The sequence below is a fragment of the Streptopelia decaocto genome (genome assembly GCF_964273445.1).
Source record: "Streptopelia decaocto genome assembly, chromosome: 1".
NCBI classification, from domain to species: domain Eukaryota; kingdom Metazoa; phylum Chordata; class Aves; order Columbiformes; family Columbidae; genus Streptopelia; species Streptopelia decaocto.
The window spans coordinates 63363903-63377050 of NC_138663.1; the positions used below are offsets into that span (position 1 = coordinate 63363903).

At 39.5% G+C, this 13148-nt stretch overlaps 1 protein-coding gene across 6 annotated transcripts in view; it reads left to right on the forward strand.

The window, feature by feature from the left end:
• Positions 1 to 8: 8 nt before the first annotated feature.
• Positions 9 to 13148, forward strand: part of PARPBP (PARP1 binding protein) — a 46437-nt gene continuing 33297 nt past the window's right edge. For all 6 annotated transcript variants that reach the window (XM_082063883.1, XM_082063884.1, XM_082063885.1 and 3 more), the window contains exons 1-5: positions 9 to 80; positions 1181 to 1333; positions 8957 to 9187; positions 10214 to 10321; positions 11726 to 11896. In XM_082063883.1, coding sequence (XP_081920009.1) covers positions 1184 to 1333; positions 8957 to 9187; positions 10214 to 10321; positions 11726 to 11896 — 660 coding nt within the window. In that variant the 5' untranslated portion in view covers positions 9 to 80; positions 1181 to 1183. The remainder of the gene's footprint in view (positions 81 to 1180; positions 1334 to 8956; positions 9188 to 10213; positions 10322 to 11725; positions 11897 to 13148) is intronic.

Sequence of the window (13148 nt, forward strand, 5' to 3'; positions counted from 1 at the left end):
AAATTTAAACCGCCGGTGAGGGCAGCGCCAAGTTCCAACCAACTCGCGGTGCGGGCAGTTGTGCCTTCCTGAGCACGCAGGTATCCCTGCTGGGGGAGCAGGACCCGGTGGGTGTCGAGGCTCCGGTCCTCCTCCGGGAGAGGCGGTGGCCTCGCCTTGTACCTAAGGGGCTGGGGGGAGCTGCGCAAGGCTGGGCGGTAGGGAGGGGGCACCCCGAGGCGGCCACAGCCGGGGTTCTTAGCTGGGGGAGCGGGGCAGGGGTGGTGGTGTCGGGTTTAGGATTTGGAGATCCTTTCTCAAGTTTTTTGGCTCGTTCGGGCTGTTACGCTAGGCGCTCGCCCCGGGTGTCTGGTCTTGTCCCTTGGAAACCTCTCAGAGTCGGGGGAGACACAGAAACTCCTCCGGAGGGATTTTTGGCTACCCCACACTGACTTGCAGCTGCCCCACCTGTTTCATCCTCTATGGCCCTCGTGTTTAGTTCAAGTCAATGTAAAATAATAAAATAGGTTGTCCCCTTCAAACGTTTTGGGGAGTAAGTAATTGCAGTCACAGTTACAGTCTTGTTTGTTACCTGGTGTCTCCTCTTTTCCCCTCATCTCTACCATGCTGTATACCTGTGTCTTGACAAATGCAAGAAGGTGAAAAACACTAGAGCATGAAGCAGTCAAATTCAAAACTGATACTGAAACTCGTTGCCAAAGGAAATAGGGAAGATAGTGACTTATGTAATGGAAAACAAACAAAGACAAAAATACCCCGACCTAGATAGATAGGAAGTTCCTTGTTGCCAGGTTTAAAACATTCTGATAGACGCTGGTCCGAATATATAGGAAATATAGGTAGTACGGAAGACACTCTTTGGGGTATTCAGACTGGCTGTTCTCAGAGACTGTGATATTTGTGATAACACTTAATCTTTTATGTTGATATAATGTAAGGGCATTGTGAGGACACATCGTATGTAAGCACTTCTAGCCCCTTTTCTTCACAGTGGCTCTGTCACAGTGAGGTGAGTCACAACAGCCTTTCAGTTTAGTGGGAAGAGTTTATTCTGGGAACTTGATCTGCAAGAAGATACAAGAGGATTTGTACAGTTTATTGGAAGGTAAAGATGTGTGTAGGATCTTGCTTAGTTATATTCACTTCTGTTTCTCTTAATTATTTCTGTTTTCTATTCTAGACAATGATTGCTTTTCAGCAAAAAATTCTAAACTTGATCAAGTGTTTCAGAAGACAGTGGCCTTTATTTTCAAACTCTGACAGGACTACTGTATGTGGAGCAGACTGCATGTTAATGGCGTTACAACTGTCAATGGCTGAAGTCAATAAACAGGTTAGCATTCTTTCAATATGCACTTTGTATTTAGAACATCTCAAACTTGGTTCACTTACTGGACTTTTTGCTTAAGCATCTCCTTGAAATCGCACTTTTGTCACTTTGTTGTAGTTTTAACTGAGGGTCAGATGCAGTAAGGCACTAAAATATATGTCTAAACATTAAACATAAAACCAGTTAATTCATCCCCGCTGTAATAAACATTGCAGCAGAAATATTAGAATCCCAAGATTCTACATTTGTACTTCACAGAATGTGACATATTCCAGCCAGGATCCCACTGTCCCACATGGGAAAAACTAGAAAATGCTTGTGTATCAAAATGAACTCTCAGAGAACTGATAAAGGACAATAATGCAAAACTGCCTGTGGAGGCAATTGCTGTTTGTCATGTTTGTTGTGATTCTCAAGGGAGAACTACAAACATTTTTCCAAAGCCAACTCTGGGAAGTGAAATGTGTTATTCTTGTTAGATGCAAAAAATTACAGACATGATAAAGATGATATTTTTATGGTTCATTACTACGTCTCTCTTAACAGCTCACTATAAGGAGGAGCTGTTTTCTTCTGCTAGAGATAACTAATTTATTCCACTTTCTCCTTTTCTCTTCCGGCAAAGATTCATTCCAAGTATCTTTTTTTTTTTTTTCTAGAGATGATCTAACAAAAATTAAAGCAATTGTTTTGAACTCATTTGATTTTGAAATAACCTGCTTTTACTTCAAATCTGAAGAAAGACCAGGTGCTCAAAACCTTTTTTTTTTTTATTATTATTATACTAGTTGGTCTAAGAAGATAAATTGCCAGTAGTTATGAACCTTGTCTTGCATATGTGGATTGAAACTATTTTAGCATTTTCATGTGCTGCCTCTGAAGTTCGGTTTCTTCTCTTGCATGTCTATTTTGATGTTTATAGTATTAGAGTAAAATATTGCTTCTAGCTAGGATGCAGAGTATTACAGCTGTAGGCATGACCCTTGTTAGGTCTCCAATTTAAGTGCAGTAATTTTGTATTGTTAATGTAATACCTGTAGAATATAAGTCTTTTATGATAAAGTAAATTACTGCAAGAAAAATAACTGTATTAACAGGCTATGACTGGCTGGGCAGGGAAAAAAAAAAAAAACAACAACAAAGCAAAAACCAAAAAACAACCAACCAACCAAAAAACCCTCAAAACACCCAACAACAATAACAAACTTACCACAAACAGCAAAACCTAATCTCTTTCTTTTGGAGCCTGGACAATTTTAATGGATTAAGTGTATTACCTGTTATCTACAAAGATGATTAGGGGACTTCAACATCTTTCTTAAAAGGAAAGGCTGAGAGATCTGGGACAATTTGGCCTGGAGAAGAGAAGGCTGAAAGGGGATGTTACCCATGCTTGTAAATATTTTAAGGAGTGGTGTGAGGAAGATGGGGCCAGACTCTCTTCAGTGGTGCCCAGCAGCAGGCTAAGAGGGAATGGGCACAAACTGAAACATGGGAAGTTCCATCTGAATATGAGGAGAAACTTCTTTACTTTGATGGTGCCAGAGCACTGGAACAGGCTGCCCAGAGAGGTTGTGGAGTCTCCTTCTCTGGATATGCTCAAAACTTTCCTGGATGTGTTCCTGTGTAATGTGTTCTAGGTGAACCTGCTTTAGCAGGACTGGATGATCTCCAGAGGTCCTTTCCAACCACAACCATACTGTGATTCTGTGATTTGTATACGCAGTAGAAATGAAAAATAATAAAGCTTTTTGGAGAACTCCAGAAAAGTTTAAAGGTCTCATAACTGATTAGCATTAGATTTCACCAAGAATAAGAGCAGCAAACAGTGTGATAAACATTGATCAAATAGCGGGGACGAAAGGAATAACAACAAGAAAAATTCCATGCTTTGAATTCCTCTGAAAATACTTTGTGTTGTAACATAATTGTAGCTATATGGCATAAAGACAAGTGGCATATGTTCTGTGGTGAAAGTTAATACCTTTTACATAGATGGAGTAGCATAGACCTAAAATCTAGGAAAACTTCCAAGAAGAACCTTTCTTAAGGTTTGAAATAGAAATATTATAATAGAAGTATTTATTATAATAGAAATAACAGTTTCCAAGTTCAGTTGAGGGTAGTTGCTTTAGACTGACTCTGTTTGCACTTGTGGATGAGGAGGGGCAGAAGATTAGTTATTAGTATAAGTAATCACTTATCATTTTCAGGACACGGCTGTTTTAGCTGGTAGTGGGGGGGAAACTGAGACATTATGTAAAACAACTGTTTTTCCTAAGTCTGTGAATTTAAATTCTCAGGCTTGTCTTAAACATTTTGTAAATCTCTCTTCTAGCACTAGAATTGTGAGACTGGAGGAAAAAGCGCTTCATTGTTGATTTTAGAAATATATTTTTCCCTTTAAAATTTGTGCTTGTCTCTTTCTGATTCTGGATGAAATCAATTCTGGTGTGTGGTTTAGTTCTACTCTGTGCCACCATGAGTTACCCAGGACCATGTCCAGATGGCTTTCAAATGTTTCCAAGAATGGACGTGCCACAACCTCCCTGAGCAACCTGGGCCAGTGCTGAGTCACCCTCACAGTAAAAAAGTGTTGTCGGAGTCCCTGGCTTGAACAGTGCCAATTCTCTCAGCCTTTCCTCATGAGATGTTCCTGTCCCTTATTCATCTTTGTGGATGATTCACTGGACTTGGTTGGATTTTCTTCAGTGTGTCTCGTACAGAGGAGCCCAGAACTGGCCACGGTACTCAGATGTGGTCTCACCAGTGCCGAGTAGTCTTCTATACAAGGGACAGCCTCTTTTTTAGAACAAGGGTTGAAGTTTTGCAGAAAAAAGATTGAAGTAGTCAATATTTAGTTGGATTTTTTTAAAAAGTAAATGATACATCCCTACTGTGTGTAACCAAATCATAAGTAGTTAAATTATTCTTTTTTTTTTTTTTAATTTTTTTTGTGTTGCTTAACAGGTGGAGTTGTTTTGACTGTTAAAACTCTTGCTACTTAAATCTTGAGGCATCTCCCCTAGCTTATCAATAGGACTTTCTCTTCTTCTTCCCACCACCTTCTCTATACTATTAAATCTTTCTCTTTTGAGGGGTGGAAGGAGAAAAAAGAATGTGGGATGTGTTGGGGTTTTTTTTAATTTCCTTTTTTTAAACCATGAGTGTGCTAAATTTTTGGTTTTGTTACCACTATAGTTGAGAGTGTCAACTTTAGAAAGTAGCAGTTTGTTGCTTGGATGAGTACAATTTTTCTTTGTCCATTTCAGAATCCTGTTTTTGCAACTAATAACTTTGCTACTGACCTACTGACCCATATGTACTGTAGCTCTCCAGTCCTCCTTAAATGGAGCATGCTTCTGCTTTTTTTCCAGCTTGACACCCGCACCCCCCTGCAGTTCCCCTTCCCCACCACCCATTTCTTTAAGCTTGGGGTATTGGCCTGTAAGTTCACTGACTTTGCTTCTGACAGATAGCAATATAACAACCATCAGATGCTTATGTCTACATACTTGTGTTTACATGAACCAGTTTCTAAACCTGTGCACAGCACTATCAGCATTCACTGGAATGGGAAACTTATTCAAAATGCTGCTTTATTCTACTTTAATATGCTTTATGTACCACTCTTTGGGAACTTATCTCTTGTACGAGAGCATATGCAAGCAACAAAGACTCAGTAGGACCAGAGGTGACAAAATTGCAAATCACAAAACTTGAGGGCAATGCCAGACAACAATATGGAGTTTAGGACTATGCCTGAAAACAACAGAAGTGGAGACAACAACAGTGTGGTGGTTAAGCACAGCAGTCTTGAGCACATATTTTTAAAATGGTCAGTGACTGTTTGTTTGGGGAAGGCAGGAGAAAAGATGCAATTGCTGTTCTGTCACTGTCAAAATAAAAGCTGCTTTGCTATACAGTTAACCCTAGAAAGCTTACAATACCTACAAATACTAAAAAAACTGTCTCTTTAGACATAAAATGTGGCTACTGGATTTCAGACATTCTAAAATAGAGAGTCCCTGGACACAACATACAGTGCCACTGAGAAGTGAAGACACTTTATAATACTGTATGGTTTCTATGCCTGCTCAAGCAGAAGAGGAGAGTTTACAGGTCATGGAAGCAGGGGCTGGCCACTTGGGAGGAATATAAGGCTGCTGTTAGAGGATGTAGGAAGGCAGCTAGGGTAGCCAAGGCCTCCTTAGAATTACAGCTGGCGAGAGGGGTCACGGACAGCAAAAAGAACTTTTTCAAATACATAGCAGATAAAACTAATACCAGAGGCAATGTAGGCCCACTGATGAATGGGGTGGGTGCCCTGGTGGCAGAAGATACAGAGAAGGCAGAATTACTGAATGCCTTCTTTGTCTCTGTCTACTCTGCTGGAGGCTGTCCTGGGGAGCCCCGTACCCCTGAGACCCCAGATGAAGCCAGGTCAATGGAGGAGTTTGCTTTAGTCGATGAGGACTGGGTTAGGGAGCAATTAAATAGTCTGGACATTCATAAATCCATGCGTCCAGATGGGATGCATCCGTGGGTGCTGAGGGAGCTGGCTGAAGTCGTTGCTGGACCGCTCTCCATCATCTTTGCCAAGTCTTGGGAAACGGGAGAGGTGCCCGAGGATTGGAGGAAAGCAAATGTCACTCCAGTCTTCAAAAAGGGCAAGAAGGAGGACCCGGGTAATTATAGACTGGTCAGCCTCACCTCTGTCCCTGGGAAAGTAATGGAACAGCTTGTTCTTGGTGCCATCTCAAGGCATATCAAGGATAAGAGGGTTATTAGGGGCAGTCAGCATGGCTTTACCAAGGGTAGGTCATGCTTGACCAACCTCATAGCCTTTTATGAGAACGTAACAAGGTGGATGGATGATGGCAGAGCGGTGGACGTGGTCTACCTTGACTTCAGTAAAGCCTTTGACACAGTCTCCCACAGCATCCTCACAGCTAAGTTGAGGAGGTGTGGTCTAGACAATAGAGTAGTGAGGTGGGTTGCAAACTGGCTTAGGGAGAGAAGCCAGAGAGTGGTAGTCAATGGTGCGGAGTCTAGCTGGAGGCCAGTATCTAGTGGAGTGCCTCAGGGGTCAGTGCTGGGGCCAATATTATTCAGTATATTCATTAACGATTTGGACGAGGGAATTGAGTGTACTATCAGCAAGTTTGCTGATGACACTAAGCTGGGAGGAGTGGCTGACACGCCAGAAGGCTGTGCTGCCATCCAGCGGGACCTGGACAGGCTGGAGAGTTGGGCGGGGAATAACCTAATGAAATTTAACAAGGGCAAGTGTAGAGTCCTGCACCTGGGCAGGAACAACCCCAGGTTCCAGTATAGGTTGGGAGATTACATATTAGAGAGCGGTGTAGCGGAAAGGGACCTGGGGGTCCTAGTGGACAACAGGATGACCATGAGCCAGCACTGTGCCCTTGTGGCCAGGAAGGCCAATGGCATCCTGGGGTGTATTAGAAGGGGGGTGGTTAGTAGATCGAGAGAGGTCCTCCTTCCCCTCTACTCCGCCCTGGTGAGACCACATCTGGAATATTGTGTCCAATTCTGGGCCCCTCAGTTCAAGAAGGACAGGGAACTGCTGGAGAGGGTCCAGCGTAGGGCAACAAAGATGATTAAGGGAGTGGAGCACCTCCCTTATGAAGAAAGGCTGAGGGAGCTGGGTCTCTTTAGTTTGGAGGAGACTAAGGGGGGACCTTATTAATGTTTATAAATATATAAAGGGTGAGTGCCATGAGGATGGAGCCAGGCTCTTCTTGGTGGCAAACAATGATAGGACAAGGGGTAATGGGATCAAGCTGGAACACAAGAGGTTCCACTTAAATTTGAGAAGAAACTTCTTCTCAGTGAGGGTAACAGAGCACTGGAACAGGCTGCCCAGGGAGGTTGTGGAGTCTTCTACTCTGGAGACATTCAAAACCCGCCTAGATGCATTCCTGTGTAACCTCATCTAGGTGTTCCTGCTCTGGCAGGGGGATCAGACTGGATGACCTTTCGAGGTCTCTTCCAATCCCTAACATTCTGTGATTCTGTGAATAAGAATAGCAGTTTTACAGATTCATGTGCACTACTAGAAGAGGAGGATGGGGACCTTTTGTCAAGGAAAAACTCCTGTACTACAAAACGTGAACCAATGTGTTTCAACATATTTAACCATGTTTCTCCTTTACTTCCAGTTACAAATAACTAAACACATGGGTTTGAAACAGCTACAGTAATGGTATTATGAGCTGCCAGTATGACTGTATTAATATGGCATTGTCCTTAGCTACGTAATCCCATCTCCTAGCAAGGCTAATACATTTGAATACATTTGTGGAGTCTCCTTCTCTGGAGACATTCAAAACCCGCCTGGACATGTTCCTGTGCGACCTCACCTAGGCGTTCCTACTCCAGCAGGGGGATTGGACTAGATGATCTTTTGAGGTCCCTTCCAATCCCAAACATACTGTGATACTGTGAACACCACATTGTTTGTTTTAATTAATTTTAAAACCAGAGACTCTTGACAGATTGACTCTATAAGTAATAGAATACACTGCCACAGTGAGCACCTGATCATGAAGGTGAATATCTGGAGTGCAATTTTGTTTGGATTTACAATATTTTTGGAGTACTAATATGAACTTTGCTAATTTCTGCAGATCCTTGGTCTGGTGAGGAAGGGGTTTGATTTAAGTACCGTACTGAAGTTGTATTTTTTTTTTGTAGTCCTGGGGGATTTTGTTTCAAAACAAAGTGAAAAAACAATATTTTTTTTTTTCCTGCAACCTACTGCTTTTTGTTCTGTGTAAATTGCATTATACAGTGATTACATATTTAATTTTTTGAGGGGCTGAAATGAAAAACAAGTCCTTTCCAGAAAACATATATGCCATTTCAATATTCTGGTGATGTGTGGGATAGCATGCAAGTTCATAGTGCTGGGTTATTGTAACCCATGCACAAATTAGAAGGCAAAAAAATTGCTCTGACAGTAATATGCATGAGTACACTTTCATTTTCACTCCCAGTTCTTTGTCTAAGCAATATCAAAATAATTGACTTTCAGGACTTTGGAATCATATCTTTATCAGGCCTCTTGAGAAAGTTGTGCTAAGTATGCTAGAACCCTAAGGAGGGATCTTTTGGACTGAAACAACTTAAGTTATCAGAGGCAGGAAAAAGAGCTCCTTTTTTTGGACATGGCATGTGTCTTCCCAGGTTACTGCCTAAAGCAAGGTAACAGAGCTAAACTCACTGCCTTTGTGATGTAGATGCCTGCCATGCTGAAAACTATTTCTGCAAGTAAATAACTTTATGTAAGCAGTAGTGCTGCAAAAGTCAACATGTATTTTCTTACGAGTGAAGTTCAATATACATACCTGGTATTTTGATCAGGATCAAACACTGTAGGTAACAAAACTGAACTCAAAATACAAACCACTGGAAGAACTTCAACCATAATCAAGACTTTGTTTATTATAAACTTAAATTTTTACTTTATAGTAGTTGTGTTTGTTTGTTGTTGCAGGTTGGTTTGGTTTTTTTTTTAATACATGCGGCTTGTTTTAAATTTATTTTTAAACCTATGCTCAATACAAAACATAATATTTTTGCTGTTTTCTCTTCTATTAGCACTATGGAGATTTCACAGTTTCACTTAGTGATGTATTGGAAACTTGGAAATATTTATTACATGACAAACTGGGATTATCATATGAAAACATGAAAGAACCTGAAAATTACTGTGACCTAAAAAAGGCCTATGATGCCTTCTTAGCAAGAAGCAATATGTTAGATCTAATAGACATATGTCAGAAGTGCTCTGGTCTTGGACTTATATCGGAAGATGAAAGCATAGCCCCGGTAAGTATTTTATTTATTTGATCTCTGATATTGCTTTGACATATTTTTGGTTCCAGTTAAGGATTTATGGCACATTTAAATATGCACAGGAGCTCTGAATTATTCACAAATTGCTTTGCTTTTCCATTGGGGAAGTAGATGAGTTTAAATTAGTAAATCTTTTAAAGAGATCTTAAATTAACTCAAAAATTATTTCTTTCTGTTGTTTTGCTGGATGGGTGGGTCGCATATCTCTTCAATGAGAATATCAATCTTTGCCAGAAGTGGAACTGAAAAATGAACCGTAGAGATTTGATAAGGCAGAACAAAGCTTAGTGTTTAACATGTGTCATGGAGTTTGGGTTGTATGTTGATATGCAGTCAAAATATTTTTTATTATTATCATACTACACGCTAAAAAGCAAAACCATCCCTATCCTACATGTAGTTCCATGTTAGATTTTTCCAGAAACCAGAAGAGGTTCCAGTTCAGCTACTCAGTTAACATTAATTGAACTGAGGTACATTGTGAACATGCCATGAATTACTAGTTACAGCATGATTAAAACTGTTTACCTTCCAGCCCTAGTAAAATTGAGTTACCCAGAGAGGATGTGGAATCTCTTATTTGGAGATATTAAAAACTTGGCTCAGCATATCACTGAGCAACGTGGTCAAACTGGTCCTGCTTCAAGCATGGGTTTGTACTAGATGATCTCTATAGGTCCCTTTTAACCTAAATGAGCTTTTCCTAAACATAGTATAACATATGAAATGTTCTCCAAAACATCAGCAGCTGCTTTTAGTGCAAGTGTATTATGTAACTGTTTTTAATAATTTGCTAAGTTAACTCGAATCTTACACCCCACTTCTCTACTAAACAGTCATAGTTTTAAAGACTAAAATGAAAAGTAGGTTGTAAGGGCTACTCTAAGTTCAAAACCTTAGCAAACTGGTAGAGACATAGTTTCACCAGGTTTTAATAGTACTTTTGCTTTTTAGTCCTTTTCATATTCAAGTTTATTCTATCTAATCTTTTTATTAAAGGTTCAGCTGTTAAAATTTATTTCTGGCATAATGAATATACAAGAAAATAATGGTTCTGTTCTTTCTACTCCTACATCAGTCAACCAACAGGGCCAGGAGAATGTGAAGGTAAAAATTATTTCTGTCTCTTTTGTAATGTTCTGGATATATTGAAAACTTAACATGAAAGATAACATAGTTCCCTTTTCCAATTATTGGTATTCAAATATTACTGGTTTAAAAAAACAAGATGTGTATTCCACCTCTGTATTGCTTGAGTATATTGTAAGTGTGTGTAAGGGGCTAAGTGCAGAAATTCATATTCTGGAAGGCACTCCTTTTATGGCAGGCACTTGATGTAAACTTAATCTGCGTTGAAACACCAGGGAATAAATTTTTCTACAAGTACACCATCACTTAAACATTGTCTTGACTAAGAGTTAAACGTTTTGCCCAGTGCTGCAAGGTGAAGAGGTAGGTGAAGTAAACTTCTTCAATTTCATTTTGTTAGCTCCTACTCCCTTACATACAGTAAAGATCTGAATAGCCACTTTAGCGGTAGCTGTAGCAAAGTAAACAAAGTTTGTTCCAGTAGAGGACTTGAGGACTTTCTGGGAATACTGGATTCTTTCATTTTACTCTTTCGGTCCCCAAAACAAGAATCTCAGAATACTATATAACAATGCTTGAAATGCTGGAGCTTTAGTCATCTCCAGACCTGCTTTTCTCATGATAAGTGGCAATTTCAATTTAATATTGGGGTACAAATTAAAGTATTTCTGAAGAAGAAAAATATATTCTGAACTAAGGTTCTACCCTAGACAGCACTTCTATCACTAACATAATGGCTGTCTTGCCGCTATGACCTGTGTAGCAAAAATATGCTTTTTTCTTTTTTCCTTCTCTTGAATCTATCTTTTCAGACTGTCATACATACATGCTTGTTTGTGTGTTTTTTTGTTTTTTACTGCCTACTTTTCTGTTCTATACATCCCATCGAATAAGATGAAATTCCATAGCAAATATAGGTTTTCTTGTTACCTTTCCTTTCATTAATGGCCTTTGTTTTCATCTTTGTTTTTTTGTTTTTTCTTGTGACAAAGCTGTAAATTATTAAGTTCAGGGATTGTTCTTACAGGGTCCAGAACAGTGCTGCAATATAAGCAATTGTAATGTATCGTGAGGGTTGAGCTGGGTCACAATTTATGTCTAAAGTCAATCAGTGGTATTTCTATGATTGAAATCCCCTGGGAGCCAAGGCATTATTGAATCTGGCATGGAGATAGTGAGTTGTTTAAAATCTTAGCCTATTTGAAGTTAATGTCAAATCCTTACGTGATTTAATGATGCTAGTATTTTGCCTTTGCTAGAAAAATAACATCTGTGAAGAGGTTTCTAAGTACAAATTGGTAGCCAATTTAATAGCTAGAGATACAAAAATCATATCAGTACAGGTTTAGTTAGCATTGTCAAAAACAAAGGAACATAATTTAGTAGCAGGATGATCAATTTGTGTAATGTTTTCTTATACAGGTGGCAATCCTGGCAAAGAAGTGTGTATGTTCGTATTTAAGCCTGTTGGTGAATTCTAAGGATGATCTGGCATTGGCTCATGTTCTAAATGTTCCTGACAGAGGACTTGGTAGAGAAGCCTTCACTACCCTAAAACATGCCTCACAGAAGAGAAAAATGTCCATTTTCCTGGTATGTGTGTCAGTTGAGACTCACTGTAGATCAGAAACAATGAAATAGATCTATAAACATAAAGTGTTGCTTTAATCTCGTATGCAAGACTGACATTTGCAAGCCACATCAAATACCACCATAAAAGTGATTTCTAAGTTAAATTCACAACAGAGGTTTTATGTGAAGAAATGGGTGCTTCTTTGGTCATGAGATCTAAAGACACATGGAAAAATAGTGGTGTGTGTGTGTGCATTTAGAGCTCTAAAAGGTAAAATGGTTAAAACTGGCATTGAGACTGTTCATCCCAGACAGTGGCTGAAATTCCAAAAAAGTTTACTGTCTTAAACGTGGTATAAGATACGCTTTTTATTATTGCTTTTAAAATTTTGTCATCTTGATAAATATTGTGAAATGAGTCAATGAGTATTCCTATCAAAGAAAAGACAAAGAAAAAATGGCATTAGACTTTATGTTGCTACTTACCAAACACCTCTAAAAGCAATGAGGTTGGGTTAAATAAATTTCAGAAAGCAGTATTAACATTAACAAAACCAAGCCTGTAGCAATCCATTACAGTGTTCCAAAGTGCTGTAAGTAAGTATTTTGTTTAAACAGTAAACCAGAATTTTTCAGAGCATTTGTTAAACTTGAGACATCTGGAACCCAAACGGTGTACAAATTGTTTCTCTCAGAGCAACCTGGTGACAAAACCCTGCCTTTGACATGTGCACTAATACAGAGGCCAAAATTCAAAATGAGGGTATTGAAGGGGTTTTGGTTATATTTTTTCAGTTTTGACTTGGAATTTGGGGAAGTTAATGCTTTCCAGTGATTTGCAGCTTGATTGGTCTTGAAATACTCTTCAGGATGTGACTGGTATGGGACATTCCTGCTCATTTTATTCTCAAAGGCACAGAGCTGGAAAAAAACTTAAGACAGTATAGTCTTTCCTCAATACCCTTATATAGGAATATAAAAAGCTATGTCATCAATATGCAGTGCTCCCATAGGCTTGCTGCTGAAGAATCTAGTTTGGTATGTGAGGTGCATTTGTACTTACACTAGTCAGCACAGAGTCATCTCAAAAATAGTTGAGTAGGATTTCTTTCTCCAAAGAACCACTGTAGTCCCTTATATTCAAAATAATCAAATTTTGCATGTGTGGTGGCCTCAGTGCAGACAACAGCAGACCAAGGGAAAACAGTAGAGGTATGTAACAGTCACTGAAGCAGCTGCATTCTCAGATTTTTATGGTCGAATAAATATGGAA